General features: G+C 49.4%; 1 protein-coding gene across 3 annotated transcripts in view; it reads right to left on the bottom strand.

Annotated features, from left to right (window-relative positions):
* Positions 1-18,648, bottom strand: part of COLQ (collagen like tail subunit of asymmetric acetylcholinesterase) — a 67,261-nt gene that overhangs the window by 15,227 nt on the left and 33,386 nt on the right. For 2 of the 3 annotated variants that reach the window (XM_059921935.1, XM_059921937.1), the window contains exons 2-11: positions 16,690-16,802; positions 15,471-15,572; positions 10,428-10,472; positions 10,086-10,112; positions 8,201-8,272; positions 6,347-6,409; positions 5,818-5,844; positions 5,115-5,159; positions 4,591-4,626; positions 1,903-1,983 (exon numbers count right to left, since the gene is read on the bottom strand). In XM_059921935.1, the coding sequence (XP_059777918.1) occupies positions 1,903-1,983; positions 4,591-4,626; positions 5,115-5,159; positions 5,818-5,844; positions 6,347-6,409; positions 8,201-8,272; positions 10,086-10,112; positions 10,428-10,472; positions 15,471-15,572; positions 16,690-16,802 (611 nt within the window). The remainder of the gene's footprint in view (positions 1-1,902; positions 1,984-4,590; positions 4,627-5,114; positions 5,160-5,817; positions 5,845-6,346; positions 6,410-8,200; positions 8,273-10,085; positions 10,113-10,427; positions 10,473-15,470; positions 15,573-16,689; positions 16,803-18,648) is intronic. The other variant, XM_059921938.1, reaches the window with a different exon arrangement.

The raw sequence follows: 18,648 nt of genomic DNA on the forward strand, positions 1-18,648 counted from the left end.
AAAGTACCATGGCCCGCTCCCAAGGCTGACGAGTCCAGTCTCGGCTGGAGCACAGTCGGGTGTCTATAACGTCTTTGGAGGAAGATGAGCTCATTTCCCTAACTTCTCTGAGCTCCCAGATGTGGTTCTGGTGTCGTTTTTAAGATTGCTCCGACAGAATCATTCTCAACAGGATCAAGAAAGAGCCTTCTTGGCTTCGGCCCTAACCAGGACAAGACAAACACTGCCCAAGGAAAGAACTAGATGACAGAAGCCAACCGGCTTCTCGAACCCCAAGCTTAACACTTTCTGGATGGAATGCAGCAGTAGCGGAGAAAACGATATTTTTGAAAAGATTTTTCCTGTTTTTCTTCTTTTTCTGAGCCTAGTTTTTAGGAAATTGGTATCTGTGGCATCATTGTGAATTGTTTTTGGGAAATTGGTTGTGATTTTTAAGTTTTTAGGAAATTGGTTATCTGTGGCATCATTGTGGCTACCCACGGCCTTGCCACCAACTGTAAATCTTTAAAAATTAAACTGGAACATTGTGACTTCAAAAGTCATCGTGGAAGCTGATTCATCAGGTTGGAGTCTATGTCATTCCTAAGTTCATTTCGAAAAGGCCAGAATTGGCTTTGTAGTGTTACCGTGGTTCTGAATCCCGGTGCACATTAGATTCATGTGGGGCTTTATAAACAACAACAACCTATGCTGCAGCCCCAGTTGTATCAGAGTCTTTGGGAAGTAAGGCCTCGACATTGGGGAAGAGGAGAGGCACACTTGGGACCACCACCAGTGCACCCGGGGCAGGGAATCTGTATTTAATCGGCCCCCAAGATGATTCTGATGGAAGCTAGAGTCTGAAAGCCACAGATCTAGCCTAAGGAAAGAATGGAAATGTGCCCAAACACGTTCACTTCTCAGCATTATTTATAATTTGGTTAGGCTTCTCTTGTCCAAGCTATCTACTCTGGTTACTCATTTACCAAAATCGATGCAAAGATTTAAAAAAATGTTTAAGAGTAAGAGTGCTTAATGAATGCAGTAACAAGTTAAAATGTGTGTGTTGTGATTTTTAAGTTAAAAATTTAGGATACAATAAGTATATATCGGATATAAAAGGAACAAATGACTAGAAAGTCCACGGAAGCAATAATACTGGAAGGAAGTATACATACATGGTAACATGGTTGTGCCTGGGTGTTAGGTCTTTAGATGATTTCCTTCCTAGTTTTCTGAATATTCTGTTTTCTGTGATGATCATATATTACATGTATAATGGGAAAGGAGGTAAAAAGCCAACAGACTGGCAACCAAAAGAGTAAGGGGTGCACGTCTCATTTGAGCAAAGGGGAGAGGTTCTCTGAGGCCCTGGGGAGAGCTCACATCACATGGTTTGACACAAGAGCCTGCTGACCAGGGGAATTCAGAATGAAAACTTTCCCTAAACCCTGAATAGTGCCAATAAAGGGGTCATTTACAAATGGGGATCTTGAGTGAGGAGAAAGCACCCTATTGCTGAGACCCAGCAGATCCTTGAACAGCAGGGAAATATCTGGGCTGATTCCAGAACTCCATCTCGGTCTGGGGCACTGAGGCAAAAAGCAGGTTTTCTGGGCGAACGAGCAGATCTGATTTCCACTCCCAGTTGCCTTGGATAAGACGGACCTGTTCTTAGGAACCGAAGACCCACTCCTGCCTCTAGCCTTGACACAGCTGGACGGGCGTCCTACCCCATTCGCCTCTAACTCCCGCCTCGGTGGACAGCCCAGGCGCCCCGGAAGGGGTGCTGTCCTGCCCCCCAGCCCAGAGGATGCTGGAGGCTGTGTCCCCGCAACGTCCCTGACCTGTCCGCCCCACCCTGCCCACCTCTCTACACCCGCACCCCAGGTCAGGAGGTCCGGTGAGCCCTGGGATCCGTACCTGCTTGCCTCGTTTTCCTGGTCTTCCTGTGGGCCCCCGGGGGCCTGCTATCCCGGGCTCGCCCTTTGGTCCCATTTCACCCTGGAAAGAAGAAAGAGAAGCAAGAGAGGAATGAGGGCATAAGGACCAGGCTCAGCTCCAGGTCGATCCAATCTCTGGCCACGGGGCCTCTCCTTGGTCACTCCCGGTCTTTTCCAGGCGGGCTGCTCTGGGAGGTTGGGAGAGCGATGAGGTCGTGTGAAGGGAGAGAGGATTTTCAAGGAAGAGGACGGGAGGGAGAATGTTACCGTGGGTGGGGAGGTTACTATCTGAGAGAGACAGCTGCCGGGCAGCACACATTTTGGTTCCTAAATCCCCATCCAGAGCGGCTAGGGTGGGAGGCGCCTGCATTTCAGCCCCCTGTGCCTGGGACACCGATGGGGGAAATGCCTTCTCCCTTAGTTGAAATTTTATGCTGTGCTTTGTTTTGTTTTGAGCACAAATTCAAATCTATGGGTTTTTGAATGACTGGACACAGTTTTGACAACTGTCATCTTTGGGAGGTTTCTGCTCACATTATATATTTCCCCACTCTTCAGTAAAAAATTAGTTTGAGGTCCACCTCACTCCCATTTGATTCAGATAAAAACTCTTAGTGGGAGAGATGTTCCAGACACATGTTCACATACTCAATCTAGTTATTGTAAAAGGCATGGAAAGCAGTGTAAGCAACACTCCTAATTGAAAAGCTCTATTTGGAACCATCAGAACCAAATGTACCAACTGCAGAGTTCCAGAGTTTAAGGCCAGCCTTTTGTAAAACCCATCTCTCCATTTTGGTTCATCCCCTCCTTCCCTGTGTTCTTCCAGGATTCCAAGCCCACTGGTGGCTTCTTTGGCTCATGAACCCACCCCACAGGGCATCCTTAATACCCCCAGTAACCCCTCCATAGCCCAGAAGGCACCACACAAGCTAAGCTTAGCAACAGCAGCCATGAGAGTTTCTGTTAGGCAACAGCTGGTGCCCGTGAAGAGCTGACCCAGCCACTCAGATGAGGATAAACAACTGGACGACTTCTCCCAGGGAGGCCAGAGGAGGTACAACACAATGGAAAATTCCAGGGAACACCAATACACAGTAAGGATAAAGCTCTGAAATTACCTGTTGGCTCAGCCAGTATAATGAATTTGTCAAGCTACCAACATTTTGCCTCACCGAGAATTGTCCCTAAACCTACGATTTCTTTCCCGTCCGTCATGTCCTTCGGCCTGCTAGGATAGGGTAGATTTTCTGTGGCCATGGAGATGTTTGCATAATTTTCCTTGGCTGTTTAGAGGGGGCTGAGAGGTATCTTGTTTGGCTGGGAGAAAACAGCAGCATAAACAGCATAATTTTTTGGAAAAGATCGTCTGAAGAAAGTGTGGTCCTTCTCTTCACCAGCTGGAAGCAGCCAGTAATGTCTTGATCTAATTTCTCTCCAAAGACCTAATTATGGTCATCACATCAGCTCTGTCTTAAACAGGCTGCCCTGGGAGGGAGAGAGAACTCTGTACGGCAAGTCTAGTAAATGGTGCAGAGACCAGAGAAGCTGTCATACTTAATTTTACAGGAACCTAGACTAACCTAGACTAAGTATTTTAAAATAAAACTATTTGTCTCTCTTAATGTTTCCTTTCACTTGCTTATATAATTAATCTATTTATTTTTAACCCAACACTCTATGTAGGTAGCAGAGACAGAGTTTTTGACAGCTTTAGGCAGTGATAAATTATAATCATGTCGGATGATTGAAATTATTTAAATATGATCTACTGACAAGAGAAAGTCAGATAAAAATTGTTCATTCAAGTTTGGAAAATAAAATTTTAAGGTGAACTTGAAAACAATTTAGAATTCTAAGAAAGCATCCCATTTGCCTGTTTGAAGAATATCATGCTCTGAGGCTTAGGCAAAAATAAGTTTCCAATGTCAGTGCCTTACAGCATGACGAACCACCATTGCGATGGTGGTTGTCCTAAGTGATCATTCAAGCACCCTTTCTCTGACACTCCCCTCGTCCCCCGATACCTCTTCCCTAAACTTAAGTAAGAGTTAAAAAAAAGTCTGTCACTCAATTGCCACTTTCACAGTTTTTATCACATCTGCACACCATTCTATTGTTATTCACTAAATATTTTTTCTTTAAGTCAACCAAATTAACTCCTTTTTTATTAAGCCTTGTCCCAAGCAAATCCCACTAAATACTTAAATAGATAATAAATTCACCTATCAAATAAAAAATGTTTTAGCTGTCACCCACTAAAATAACCCTGTGGGCCTCCGGCAGTGCATGTGCCCCCTTGAAGGAGCGCTGAGCTGGGTGCAGTCAGCAGTGGTCTCAAACCCACGCCAGGGCCCTTGACCACTGTTGCTCCAGTCTGAGTGCCCGGGCACAAAGCTTTCTGCTTTTGAACAGTCCCATAGCCCTCTGACAGACAGAAGATGCAGGGAATGCCTCTCTCCACTCAGGTGGGGAATCTCTTCCCCCCACTGAGCTGGAGGGAGGTCTCACTGATGCATTCAACAACTTGCTCCCCTTTCAAACCAGAAACTTCCACAGCGAAACCCGCTTTTCATGCCTGAGGAATGGAGAGGCAGACCTCTTTTCGCTGTGCTTGGAAGGTCTAATTTGTTACTGAGACCTACTTTTACTACTTCTAGGTACTTACTTTCTGCCCCAACATTCCAGGAAGTCCTGGGAAACCCTGTGAAGAGAACAACAAACACAGTGACTGCCTCTGAAATAATGCTTGAAAGGGCTGAGGAAGAGTTTGGTCAGCTCTTCAAGATAAAGTCCTGTCAGTCAGCCAGTCGGTCAGTCAGCCAGTCGGTCAGTCAGTCAGTCAGTCAGTCAGCCAGTCAGCCAGTCGGTCAGTCAGTCAGTCAGTCAGTCAGCCAGTCAGCCAGTTGGTCAGTCAGTCAGTCGGTCAGTCAGTCAGCCAATCAGTCAGCCAGCCAGCCAGTCAGCCAGTCAGTCAGTCAGTCAGCAGCCAGTTAGCCAGTCAGACAGACAGCCAGTCAGTCAGTCAGTCAGAGAATCAGCCAGTTAGTTAGTCATTCTGATAGTCAGTCAGTCAATCAGTCAGTCAGCCATTCATTCATTCATTCATTCAGCCAGTCAGCCTGCAAGATGGGGGTGAGCAGGGGCTGCCACTTCCGTTGAAGTTTATCATTTTTATGCAATGCCCATTACCTTTTCTCCTTTGGGACCCAATTCACCCCTTTCACCTCTGGATCCCTAGGAGGAAACCACAGGAGACAGTCAATGAGTTAACTCCATTGGGGGGGAGGGGGAACTGGAGCATTTCAAACTGAAAGCTCCATAGGTCAGCACCCCACTTCCCAGGCAAAGAAACAGGCTCAGAGGTTAGGAGACTGGCCCAGGGAAGGCATGCTTTGTGAGATAACCTTCTATTTGGACCTCAAAGACCTCTACACTAATAAAGGACAACCCACAGAAAATTCCAGGTCCCAGATTTTCTCTTATCCTCTAGAAAATTTGTCCCCAGGGTCTGGCTGGGTTTTTTGTTTTTTGCTCCGTTTTTGACAGACAAGAAGGTTGTGTGGTAGAAGCTTGCTCTAAGAACACATCTGCCATTTTTGTGCAGCACCCCATGTCAGCTGTGTTCACGCTGCACCTGGCACAACTTTCAGCTCTCACTGAGGCCTGAGGGGCCTTCACATCCTCCAGGAGCTCCTCCCTAACCCACTTGCCCTGGCTAGGAGGTCCCTCACTCCTGTCTCGCAGCCCACTGACAAAGGACAGGGTAATATCTAGGAGTGGTGGCTGCAGTCGCTGACTAAAGAGACCCCTGGGCCCATCCTCTGCTCATCACTGACCCCAGACCCAACAGCCCAGACCAGGCTCTGGGGAGCCATCAGAGACAAGCACCAACCTTTTCCCCTCTGGATCCAGGGTAGCCCTGAAAGAAAGCAGAAGGTGAATTGACAATCAGCCCTGTGGGACCTTTGGGTTTGGTGCAAGAGTGGAAGCCATCCCTGTATGTGGTGGTGAGATGTGTCTCCACATTGAGCTGCAAGTTTTTTGGGGGGGGTGGGGGAGTTGCAGCAGTAAATACAAAGATGTCCCTGAGGGTTGTGTTTAAACCAGGCCTAAAAAGAACACTGCTTTCCTTCCTCTCCCAAAGGCCTGAACAAAGGTTTCCATCTGCTTTGTTGTCCAGAGGCTTGACCCTCGCTGCCCAAGATAACAGCAGGAATGGCATCCCTCTGCCCCTGTGTCCCAGGACACGATGTCCCTCAGAGGGCTGGTAAAGCTAAGCACACCCTGGCACCGGGCTCTCCAATATCGGTGACAATCCCCAGCCCAGGACGCAGCCACCCGGTCCCCACTTTATAGACATCAGCTGCTCCAGAACCTGAGTAAGAAGACCTGGAAAAATCTATCTGGACCAGCACACTGACCTTGGAGCCCATTGGTCCTCTTGACCCTGGCAAGCCCATCATCCCCAGGTCACCTTTTTCACCCTGTGGGAATCAGAAGAAGGGGAAAAAAAGACCTACAGTGACATTTCCTAGAGAAACTGAACCAGGAGAGGCATGGGCAAGATCAGGATGGAACTGGGGACATTGGGGCTGGCCTGTGAACCTGAGGACCCCAAATCCTCCCTTGCTGGCTCCCAGGGCCCCAAGACTACAGACTCCACACTTCATTCTGGTATTTGACCTGAAACATAGAATGAAATTGTCCAAGGTAGAGCAGATCTTCAAACTAAATGCTCACTAACATGTTGTAAATTGACTGATGTTTGAGTTTCTCCCAGAGAAGGCTGGGAAAGGGAGGGGGAGAGAGCATGCAGGCACTGGGGCCTCAAAGGACAAGGTATCCGCACCCCCAAAAAACTACATCTGCTCTACTCTTTGCATAGTGAGGGCCTTTCCAATGCTTCCGTATACTCTTACCCTAGGTTTGCAGCCAAGCAGAGTGAACATCAGCCTCTGGGTGTATACTACGGAGGCAGGGGACTAGGATTCATGGGTGGGATCTGTTAGCCCTCAGAATGGTTTACAGTTGGAACTTTCAGTGCCCTCTGTGCTAAAAACCTTTAACCAGCGCTAAACAGTAGAAATATAAGGTGAACCACATACTTAATATTAAACATTTTTTAGAAGTCACATTAACAGTAAAACTAAACAGATGGAATTAACTTTAACAACATATTTTATTTACTCTAACTAATTTAATCTAATTATCATTTTAAATATGCCATCAATGCAAAAATTATTCATGAGAGGTTTACATTCCATTTTTCATAATAAATATTTGAAATCTGCTGTGTATTTTACATTTAAATCACATCTCAATTCAGGTGCTAAACTTTCATCTAAAATACTTGATCTGTATTTAGATTTCATAAAATTTATAGTTAAAAAAGCAGATTCACATACTCAATTTACTCCAAAATACTTAAATATTTTCAAGTAACTGAATTGAGTACAGGTTTTTGAATTCAAACTTAAATTAATTAAAATTAAATATTCAGTTCCTCAGTGGCACTAGGCATGTTTCAAGGGCTCAGTAGCCACATGTGGCTAGTGGCTGCCATATTGGATGGCTCAGCTCTATACAGGGGATTTTTAAAGAAATATCCTTGGGACTTTTCCTAAGAGGACTGGGAACAATTTTCTATTCTCAGAATAAATACAGCCGATAAGTGAGTCAGAGCAGATAGTGACATTCACCTGCTCACCCCTGACTTCTGCAGGTCAAAGTTCTGAGTCGTGGCCTCTGCACCCAATAGTCTATGACCAAAGTGTGTAAAAAGACATGGGTGTGGATGTATTAGCTTTTCCTAACCTGTCTGAGGACGGGGATTCCACCAGCATTTGGCAATCCCTCTGTGAATATAGGATTTCCGTTGTTCCAGCCCCCAACTCCCATGCCCTCACCCTCCACCCCCTGCCCAATTAGCATGACAGGCCAACTGCTTTCCAGACACAAGCCCCTCTTGTGTCATCTCAGGGAACCAAATAATTGCACGCTAACCCTCAGGACAAAGGAGGACAGGGCCCCTGGGAAAGAGGCGGCAGCCCCCCGTTTCTCCTCCCACAGAAGCTGAGCCGTGGGACTGACCAAGGTCTTGCAGTCCAAGCAAAGGAGGAAGTGTTTAGGGACCTCGGGGCAGCCCTCAGGCTCTCTCCTTCCTCCCCATCTGGAGGAAGTGAGTTTCACCGACTATGTGCCAGGGGCCTGGGGAGCCGCCATCTTCTCCCCTCCAGTTCTGATGCCACCGGAGCCCTGAGAGCTGCCACACTTACCCTGGGGCCTTCAGGGCCGGGCCAGCCAACAGGCCCAGGCATGCCAGGAACACCTGGGGGGCCGGGTCTGCCCTTCAAAGACAGAGAACAAAAGTCAAGACAACTGGGTTTGTTTCCCTCCCTCTAAAAACACAGATTTGTCTCTGTGGCCTAGAGGGGAGTATGGGGCTTCCAAGCGTGGCCCCAGGACTCTCATCCCCACCCTCCAAAGACTGATGGCCTAGAAAGTTGGGCCACTTGGGTATGAGTTAAAGCCCTTGGTGTCACATTATGTCGACACACAAGATTGTTCTATTCGAGAAATGGAAGGTGGTAGGGAAGGGATTCTAAACTTCTTGGTTCTTTGATCATTATCATCCCTACCCATCCACCCAAATGTCCCCTGCAGTCCCATAGGTTCTCCCCAAGGAGGCAATGTAGGAGGGGAGAGGATTATGTTTGGAGAGCAGCAGCAGATGCTGGGGGTACCCCCTCAAGGTCTTTCCCCCCTGCTCAGTATGCCCATTTCCCAGGGGCTACCTTCCTTGCTGTACCAACACATTCCTTCTTACAACCTGCAAGTGTGGGTTGGCCGGGGGCAATTGGAGCTGCCCAGCAATTGATGTACCTCCCCTTCCTGCAGCCAACAGCCCAGCCCCCTTACATCAAGGTAAGGCAGGACAAATTCTCTGGTGCCGTTCACACTCCGGAGCTCCCCTAGGGATCAGACTGAAGTTGGATGTCATCTGATACCACCCCAGGCTGGGTTTCTTTCCCTGCCCCATCTGGGTCTCCCCTCCCCTCAGGCTCCTCTGGAGAGAGCTCCCTTAATCATTAATTCACTTGCACATGGCATGGACCATCTCTATCTCTGTGTCTAGGGAACCCAACATAAGCCAAGGAGCTATGGAAGAGTAAGCCCTGCAAGAGAGCAGGGGAGCAGCGACTTGGGGTCTATGTTGACCTCTGCACCCACTGGCTAATTTCAGTTAGCCAAGCTGGAGATGTGGAAGGCTCAGCCCCTACCCAGACATCACAGGTGCTGGCATGTGTACTAGTTCCTGCTCCTGCCTTCCTCATCCACGGCAGACATCACTAATCAATCACGGCCCTTGTTAGTCCTGAGCATGGAGACGATACCAGAATCCCCCCAGCCCAGCACTTCAGTCGACCCCTGGGACTTGACTGGAGTGGTCAGCTGTGCCTTAAAGGGTTGGAACTTTGTCTTACAAAGGTCTGTTTGAGGCTCTTATTGATAGTGAAAGTATTTGAATAAAACATTTAACTGGGAAAATAGTAATTTATATTTAGAACCAGAGGCATCTTTCTTGGCCAAAGTTTTGAACCTTCTTCTATATCACCAAGACCTACAATTTCAGTGCCAGCATCCATTGACTACAGCAAGCGGCAGGGGGTTTACTCCTTCCTGACACTAATGAGAATCTTAATAACATGTGTTTGGTTTACTGAGTCCCTGTGACCTGAAGTAACTCCCATTTATTTCAGCTGGGCCTTAAAGCAAAGCCATTTGTTTCTGTCTGACACTTTATTCCACTTTAATCAAATTGACAGTGAGAGTCATTTGGTGCTGCTGGCTGAGGCCTTGGAGGGTTTCTCTGATGGATGGCAGGATGAGGTGGTCTGAGGCTGGGGGAAATCTGGCCAGGCTTGGCAGCCTCTGGCAGAAGTCCGAATGCCACCAGTAGCAGGCTGCAGCTCCTGACTGAAAAGTGGGCAGAAAGAGGAGGTCACTACAGTCCTCATCAGGATGGCAGTGCTGTCATCAGCCATCTGGGTATCAGGGCCGCGGAGGTGCGCGGCTGGTCCCCACCCCTAGGAGTGCACACACTCGTGCACACCGAGCACAGCTGCCCGTGTAATGTTGACAGAACAGCATGGACCATACCTTCCTTCCCGGTCGGCCAAGCTCCCCCTGTGGATGGAGAAGACAGGTAAGCAGAGGCTGCTTTGGAGGAAAAGTTCTGGAATCAGAGGTCTTAGCAGGGCTGATTCCAGAACTTGGTCACCTGGCGGTTCACAGCACCCCCGCCATGTCAGGGGGCCCCCCAGATGCACCGGTGGGGTCCCACACCTTCAGCAGCCCAGTCACCCCGGAGCCCATCCTCACGCACTAAGGCAGGATTAGCACGTGCTTTGAAATCTGAACTTGAAAACCCTCAGTGGCGCCCCCAGAAAACAGGCTGGAATTACCAAGGAGAGGTGGGGTGAAGATAGAGGTGGTTCATACCTTTTCTCCCTTTGGTCCTGTCTTGCCGGGAAGCCCAGGCGGGCCCTACACAATCAAGATAAGAAGTGAAGAAAGCATGCATGAGCCCAAGGCAGGCCGGTGGGAGGGAGCCAAGGCCAGGAGGGGCTCTTGGGGCCCTGGCTCCTTGGTAGCCTCGTCCTCTCTGCAGATTCAGGGCTCCAGGCACGGCAGGAAGGACACTTCATACTCTCCAGCCCAGGCCCCTCTCCCCTAGGCCCCCTCTTCTTGCTTTCTCTAGGCTGTTTCCAGCAGCACCATTATTGTAATTAATGTTCACACACCTACTCTCTGTGATTTTCATTTTCTCCCTGGAATTCTTGGGTTGCCCGAAACATCCTGAGTGCTTGGTGAGAGCAGCTGAAGAGACTTGAAGATATGCTATTTGCTGAAAACGAGATGCTGCACCACCTCTCACAGCTTTTCGGCTGCTCTTACCAAGTTTCCCTGGGGCCCAGACAGGACGGAAGTTAGGCTTTGCTCGCAGGAGCAGCTGACACAGAAATTCCCATGGTGGATCTATGGGTACCAGGTACAGCAAAAGTCTTCTGTTTTAAGATGTGAAGAGTGCATTTTTGTCCCACAGCCCGGCCACGGGAGCAGGGCTGAGTCCAGCTCAGGGACTCCAGGGCCCGTCGCACTAAAGCTTGACACCCCCTACGGCAGGACGCAGCTGCCTTCAGCGTACGCGCCTATGAAATGCTCAGTTGGCCAACCGTCTTCCAAGCTCCCCAGGACAGCAGAGAGGAATCCACCAAAACCCCCAGGCCACCCCTTCATCCCCAACATCTGCAGGTGAGCACGCCTCACGCAAAGCCTGTCTGAAACAGGATTTCTAGGAGGCTTGTCCAAATGACCAACAACCCCTCAGCCAGGGGTTCCTAAGCCTCTCTGCACATTAGAAACCCCTGGGGATCTTTTAAAATTCCCGAGGGACACAGGCATCCCAGGGGATTCTAATGTGCAGAAAAGTTTGGGAACCACTATCTTTGGTTTATCCTCCTTCTGTTTTAGGGAGGGGAGGAGGGACAGTTTCAGTTCCGTTCTTTTTTCTTTCCCAAGCCTCACCTTTTTCCATTTTCTTGAAATGGACTAGAACTATTTATCAGGCCGTTGTGCTCTCCCTAGCTCAGCGCTTCCCAGACTTCGATGTGGAGGTGATTCCCTCCGGAGAGTCTTGTTAAAATGCAGACTCTGATTGAAGGGTGTGGGATGGAGGAGGGGAGGGTGAGATTCTGCGTTTCCAGCAAGTTCCCAGGTGATGTCAGGGCTGCTGGTCCTCACACTGTGTCCCCGGAGTCGGCAGCACAGCCTCGGAGTGACACACGTGGGATTGCACGAGGTTGGAGGCATGCACATGGGGCTGGAGACCGCAGTCTGGGGGCAGCCGGGACCCCCTTCCCATGGGTTCTCTGTGGGTTCTGAAACCGAGCGGGGCCTGTGGCGGTCCCAGGCACAGAGGCCTTTTTTTGTCCCCCCCTTTTTTTTTAACATCTTCATTGGAGTATAAACGCTTTACAATGGTGTGTTAGTTTCTGCTCTATAACAAAGTGAATCAGCTATACATATACCTACATCCCCATACCCCCTTCCTCTTGCGTCTCCCTCCCACCCTCCCTATCCCACCCTTCTAGGTGGTTACAAAGCACCGAGCTGATCTCCCTGTGCTATGCGGCTGCTTCCCACTAGCTATCTATTTTACATCTGGTAGTGTATATATGTCCATGCCACTCTCTCACTTCGTCCCAGCTTACCCTTCCCCCTCCCCGTGTCCTCAAGTCCATTCTCTACATCTGCGTCTTTATTCCTGTCCTGCCCCTAGGTTCTTCAGAATCACTTTTTTTTTTTTTTTTTTTTTAGCTTCCATATATGTGTTAGCATACTGTATTTGTTTTTCTCTTTCTGACTTACTTCACTCTGTATAACAGTCTCTAGGTCCATCCCCTTCACTACAAATAACTCAATTTCATTCCTTTTTATGGCTGAGGAATATTCCATTGTATATATGTGCCACATCTTCTTTATCCATTCAGCTGTCGATGGACACTTAGGTTGCTTCCCTGTCCTGGCTATTGTAAATAGAGCTGCAATGAACATTGTGGTACATGACTCTTTTTGAATTATGGTTTTCTCAGGGTATATGCCCAGTAGTGGGATTGCTAGGTCTTATGGTAGTTCTATTTTTAGTTTTTTAAGGAACCTCCATACTGTTCTCCATAGTGGCTGTATCAATTTACATTCCCACCAACTGTGCAAGAGGCTTCCCTTTTCTCCACACCCTCTCCAGCATTTACTGTTTGTAGATTTTTTGACGATGGCCAGTCTGATGGGTGTGAGGTGATGCCTCATTGTAGTTCTGATTTACATTTCTCTAATGATTAGTGATGTTGAGCATCCTTTCATGTGTTTGCTGGCAATCTGTATATCTTCTTTGCAGAAATGTCTGTTTAGGTCGTCTGCCCATTTTTGGATTGGGTTGTTTGTTCTTTGACATTGAGCTGCATGAGCTGCTTGTAAATTTTGGAGATTAATCCTTTGCCAGTTGCTTTGTTTGCAAATATTTTCTCCCATTCTGAGGGTTGTCTTTTCGTCTTGTTTATGGTTTCCTTTGCTGTGCAAAAGCTTTTAAGTTTCATTAGGTCCCATTTGTTTATTTTTGTTTTTATTTCCCTTCCTCTAGGAGGGGGGTCAAAAAGGATCTTGCTGTGATTTATGTCATAGTGTGTTCTGCCTATGTTTTCCTCTAAGAGTTTTATAGTGTCTGGCCTTACTGTCCCCTGTTTCTTGTAAGCAAGACTCCAGCCTCTGTGACCTTCCCTGAGTTCCAAAGGGTGGATTCGAACAAAGGAGGAACAGCCAAGAGACCACCTGAGGCAAGATTAAAGGGACCAGAGAAGCTCATCAAGATAAGGAGATGAGGTTAAAGGAGGGCAGGCCCTGCTCACACCCTAATCTTGTCAGAGACCCCACCCTTGAACCACTGTTATAAAACCCTTCATCCAATCCTCTGGGGTTGTGACACACAGTTTTTTTTTTGTTGTTGTTGTTTTAATTAATTCATTTATTTATTTTTGGCTGTGCTGGGTCTTCGTGTGCGAGGGCTTTCTCCAGTTGCGGCAAGCGGGGGCCACTCTTCATTGCGGTGCGCGGGCCTCTCACTATCGCAGCCTCTCTTGTTGCGGAGCACAGGCTCCAGACGCGCAGGCTCAGTAGTTGTGGCTCACGGGCCCAGTTGCTCCGCGGCATGTGGGATCTTCCCAGACCAGGGCTCGAACTCGTGTCCCCTGCATTGGCAGGCAGATTCTCAACCACTGCGCCACCAGGGAAGCCCAGGACACACAGTTTTGAGGGCATTAGCCCGCTGTGGCCCCCTTTGCCTGGCAAAGTAATAAAGCTGTCCTCTTCTACTTCACTCAAAACTCTGTCTCCGAGATTTGATTCGGCACCAGTGCAGGGAGGCTGAGCTTTCAGCATCGTTTCTCATGTGCTATCACATGCTGTCAGTATGGACTTCAAGGCTGGCAAGATAGGAATCCCCCCAGAGCTGACCCTCGGGTGCCCACCATGCCTTTATGCGGACTCCCCAGCCCCTCTGTGGCAGCTCCGGTCCACCTGTTTTCCTCATTGCATTCGACAAACATTGATGGGGAAGCTCTACACCCCAGGCACTGGTGTGGGCTGGGCACACAGCATGAGCCAGGTGGACAACGTCCCTGCTCGCAAGACCAGGGGTCAGTTCTGTAAGAAGCCAGATAGGAAATACCTTAGGCTTTGGCTCTGAGAGAGCAATTCTGTCACAACTACTCAACTCTACCCGTTAGTGCAAAAGCAGCCAGAGACGATAATATTTAATTACAAAAACAAGCCAGATTGGACCCCTGGCCATAGTTTGCCAACCCCAGCCATAGAGCTTACATTTTATGGAGGGGAGACCAAAGAGCCTAGGAACAAAAAATAAGAAAACCATAACAACGTGAGAAAACTATGCAGCGAAAGAAAATAGGTCATTGGGTGGAGAGTGATGGGGAGGGTGCTGCAGGCGGAGTGGTCGAGGAGACGTGTCTGAGGAGGCGGCGGGCACACTGAGCGCTGAGGGACAAAGGAACTGGCCATGGTGAAAATCAGAAGGCAGAGCGTTCCACACAGCCGGAGCCACAAGCCTCAAGGCCCTAAGGCTGGAACAAGCTTCGGGTGCTTGAGGACTCAAGAGGTGCACTGTGGCTGCATTGGGTGGGCAGTGGTGGTCGTTTGAGCTGATGCGGGAGTTACGGGCCCCCGTGTGTGGGGCTTTGCCCCCAGGGTGAGGAGGTTTGTCTTAGTCTTCTTCCCATGATGGAAAGCCACAGGAGGGGTACCCCAGGAAGGGCGACATAATTCCTCCTTCCCGTCCCCATGGCAGGCCCAGACTTCAGGCTGAGGGATGTTCCTCCTCGATGGATCCCCTCTCCCGGGCCGGCCAGAGGGGCCAGGAGTCTGTGAGGCAGGGTCTCTGGAGGGTACTCTTTGTCTGCCTAGAAAATCCTTTCTCTGGCATTTTGCCTGTTCCTCACTCTTACTTGAGCTTTGGTGGGGAGAGGTGAGCTACTTGGTGCCAGTATCTGGGGGCCAAACTGAGCCCAGGGTAACAAGTTCTCTGTTACCTCCATTTTTCTGGCCTGAATGCAGGTACCTCTGGGTCCACTGGGGGGGGGGGTCAACGGTCACATTGTCATCCAGTGTTTGATGATAACTATGATAGTAACCACACCCATTATCACCACTTCGGGGGGTGACCAAGCAACCAAGCAGCTCACTTGGTCACCCCCCAAATCCAGTACTGCAAGGGAAGTTATTATCCCCATTGTGTGGAGGAGGGCGTCAAGGCTGGGAGGCAGAATCCCCCAGAGATGAACTAGTGTTCTGTCCATGTGGTTCCTCCAGGGCAGGAAGACAACCCCATGTCACCTGAAAAGGGGCAGCTCTGCCCAGAGGGCATCCCTGCTCTGAACAGAGGACAGCGGGGTAGGGCCTGGGGGATGCACCGACCTGGGGCCCCGGAGGCCTGGGGGAGCTGAGCGACCCTTGCACGCATGGGGGCCGTGTGGTCTCCAGTTCCAGGACGAGATTCTTCATGTCTGGGGAGAGAAGCTTCAAGGCAAAGCGACACAGGTTACAGGTCAGACTTGGGGGACAGAGAAGGGTCACCTCCTGGACACAGACCTGTTCTATAGCCCAGGCCCTGAGGCTGGCGGTTCCCTGACACCCCAGCGGGCGTCTCAAGAAGGCGACCTCTGGGTCCCCAGTTTCCATTCTCTCATCTGCTCTGAGATGAATCTGGTCTGAATGGATTACAGAGAGATAATGACTTCTCGGATGGAGTTAGGAAGTTCACTCAGGGGCCTTTTATCCAATGTCCAGGACAGCCCCGTCCAAGAGAAATAAACTGTGAGCCACCAATGCGAGACACCTATATAGTTCAAAATTTCCTGGTAGCCACATAAAAAAGGTAAAAGGAAACAAGTGAAATTAATTTTAATAAGTATTTTATCTTACCCAATATATCCCAAGTATTATTACTTCAGTGTATATTCAATGTAAAAAAATTACTGAGATATTTTACATTCTTATAAAATGCATCCAATGTGTATTTTACACTCAGCACATCTCAACTGGAGCTGGTCACATAGGGCCAGTGGTTACTGTACTGGAGGGTACAGGTCTAAGAGGTTCTGGAAAGATCTGAGCATCTCAAATCCCTGAAACGCCCTGGCCAGTTGTCTTCTAGGTCAGCTTCTCCGATCCTGTTCTTTCCTCACCTTTTCCCCCCTCCCCACTTCCGTGCCCTCTCACAGGACTGTGTCCTGTGTCACCTCATGGATATGGTGTAAGTTCAGTTTGGGCTGTGGAAGGGAATTTCACAAGCACTTGGGGAGAAGAAAGACAGAGGGGAAAATGCCATGTCCGAGCCACTGATAGGAGCCCAGAAAGTTATAAATTCACCTCAATGTTTTTGAGAGGACGGGACACTTTGCCAAGTCCAATTCCCTACTGAGAAGCATTTCCCTCCATCACTTGTTTAAGGCGGTGGGAGAACAGACACGTACCAGGAACAGCTCAATGTCCAATCTGGGCTCCACCTGCCACGTGAGGGCAGAGAGCTAGATCCCTCCGGACTGACTCCCACTGAGCAGTGGGGGAGGAGGTGGGATGTGTGGTGGCCCTGGGACCTGCATTTCTGCTCTCTCACGAGCCCAAAGCTACTCACCGGACTTCGGGCCCCTCTAAAGAACGGCGGTGGGAACAGAGGGGGTGGCGGGGGGGTCAGCAGGCAGCACGCTCTGTGGCCGCCACGCTTCTTCTGATCCAGGCCGGGAAGGGCTGTTTGGAGAAAACAATGCTCATTAGCGTGGGGTCAGCGCTAGGGCCTCTGGGTGTCCACCACGCCCGGGAAGACTACGTCTCATTTCCGAGTCTCATTTCCAGCCTGTTGGGTGTGAGCGCACCTCCTGCCTGTACCTGGCCTAGCCCTCCCCTGCCTTCACTGGATAAATGAACAGATGGTGCGGCCACTGTGACCATCACGAGGTCCAGGGCTCCTTCTCCAGACACTGACTGGTCACTCTGTAGATGGGACAAGGAAGGCCAGGTTCAAACTTACTCATAAGGTGCCCCCAACAGTTGGGGAGAAGGCAGTGTCTGTTAATACCCTTGATACTGTGCCCAGAAGGAGCTGTTCTGAGGGGGGAGGCAGCGGGGCTGGGGGCAGCACTGATCAGACCCAGAGCCAGGATTTCAAACATAGATTTGACTCCAGACTCTACACAGACATTCGAGGTCACCCATGCTCATTGGAGAGCTAAGGTTTAATGTCTCCAGACACAGGTGTGAGGAGATGAAGAGAGGGCCCTGGATACGTACAGCTTCCTTGTCACATGCCCGTGTTCAATGTTAGTACATGTTCAGTGTTGAAGTGTACCTGGCAGAAAGGACACGGATCCTAAGTGTACAGCCCACTGGATTCCTGCAAAGTGGACACACCCTAGAAGCCAGCACCTGGGTGGAGACACAGAATTCCTGGCCTCTAGAAGCCCCTTCAGCTCCTGTCCAGTCTCTGCACTGCTCCTTGGCTGCTAGCCCTGGGGAGTCCTTGTGCCTGTATTTGAACTTTATATGAACGTGAATTCTTGTGTCCTTCTTTCGCTCTGCATAGTGTCTGTGAGGGGCTTCCTGGTCATTGCCTGTTGTTGTTATGCTGCTGGATAGGGTCCCTATTCAGGACCCGGCCACAACCTATTTGTCCATCCTGCTGCTGCTGCACACGGGGTTGACACCACTACACACCCACCAGAGTGCCTAAACTGAAAAGGACAGAAAATAACAAACGTCAGGTAGGATGTGGAGCAACCAGAACGCTCATCCATTGGCTGGTGGGGGTGAAAATTGCTTCAACCTCTTTGGAAAACTCTAGGCATTGTCTACTAAAGCTGAATATAGGCACATACAATAGCTCAACAACTCACTCCTAGGTGTTTACCGATGGAGAAGTGAGTGCATGTTCACCCAACACACGTACTAGAACATTCATAGCAGTGAGATCCATAATCACCCAAAGCTGTAATTTTCCAGCTCCCAGTTTTGGTCTCGTGATGGCACCTCCATCTCCACCCTTTCTCCAGACCTCTGATCTCACAGAACATGGGTGGGTTTCCCCCCACCCCCTGCACTCCTCTTGCCCTGAACCCAGTTTTCAGTCTTGTCTCCCAGGGGACAGTGCTCGCCTTCTCTTTCCACCCTGTGATCCAGGACTTGCCTCACGCATCACGCAACCAAAATGTGCTCCCCAGAAGGCACCCGGTGTGGGGCGGCTTGTGTCAGCTCCAGTGCCCTGGGAATCACTGCCCCGAGCCCACCCACACCCTCGCACCCCGCAGAGGAGCATCCACTGGCAGGGCCAATGGTCCTCAGCACCCTCAGACGCAATGCCCCCATTGGTAAGGAATATTTTTAAAGACCCCTTTGTTATCCTAAAATGAAATTCATAAATAATACAACATACCTATACAGTTAAAAAATCAATATAATGCTCTGAATATAATATAAAAGAGAACTCTCAGAAAAGTGATTTATGATATAAAAATGCATATTTTGACTATAAGTGGTCAGGCACTAGCACATCAGGAAACACGATGATGTAGTTAGATGCTTGCACCTGTATGTGAAACCG

Source organism: Balaenoptera ricei, chromosome 4 (genome assembly GCF_028023285.1).
Source record: "Balaenoptera ricei isolate mBalRic1 chromosome 4, mBalRic1.hap2, whole genome shotgun sequence".
NCBI lineage: Eukaryota > Metazoa > Chordata > Mammalia > Artiodactyla > Balaenopteridae > Balaenoptera > Balaenoptera ricei.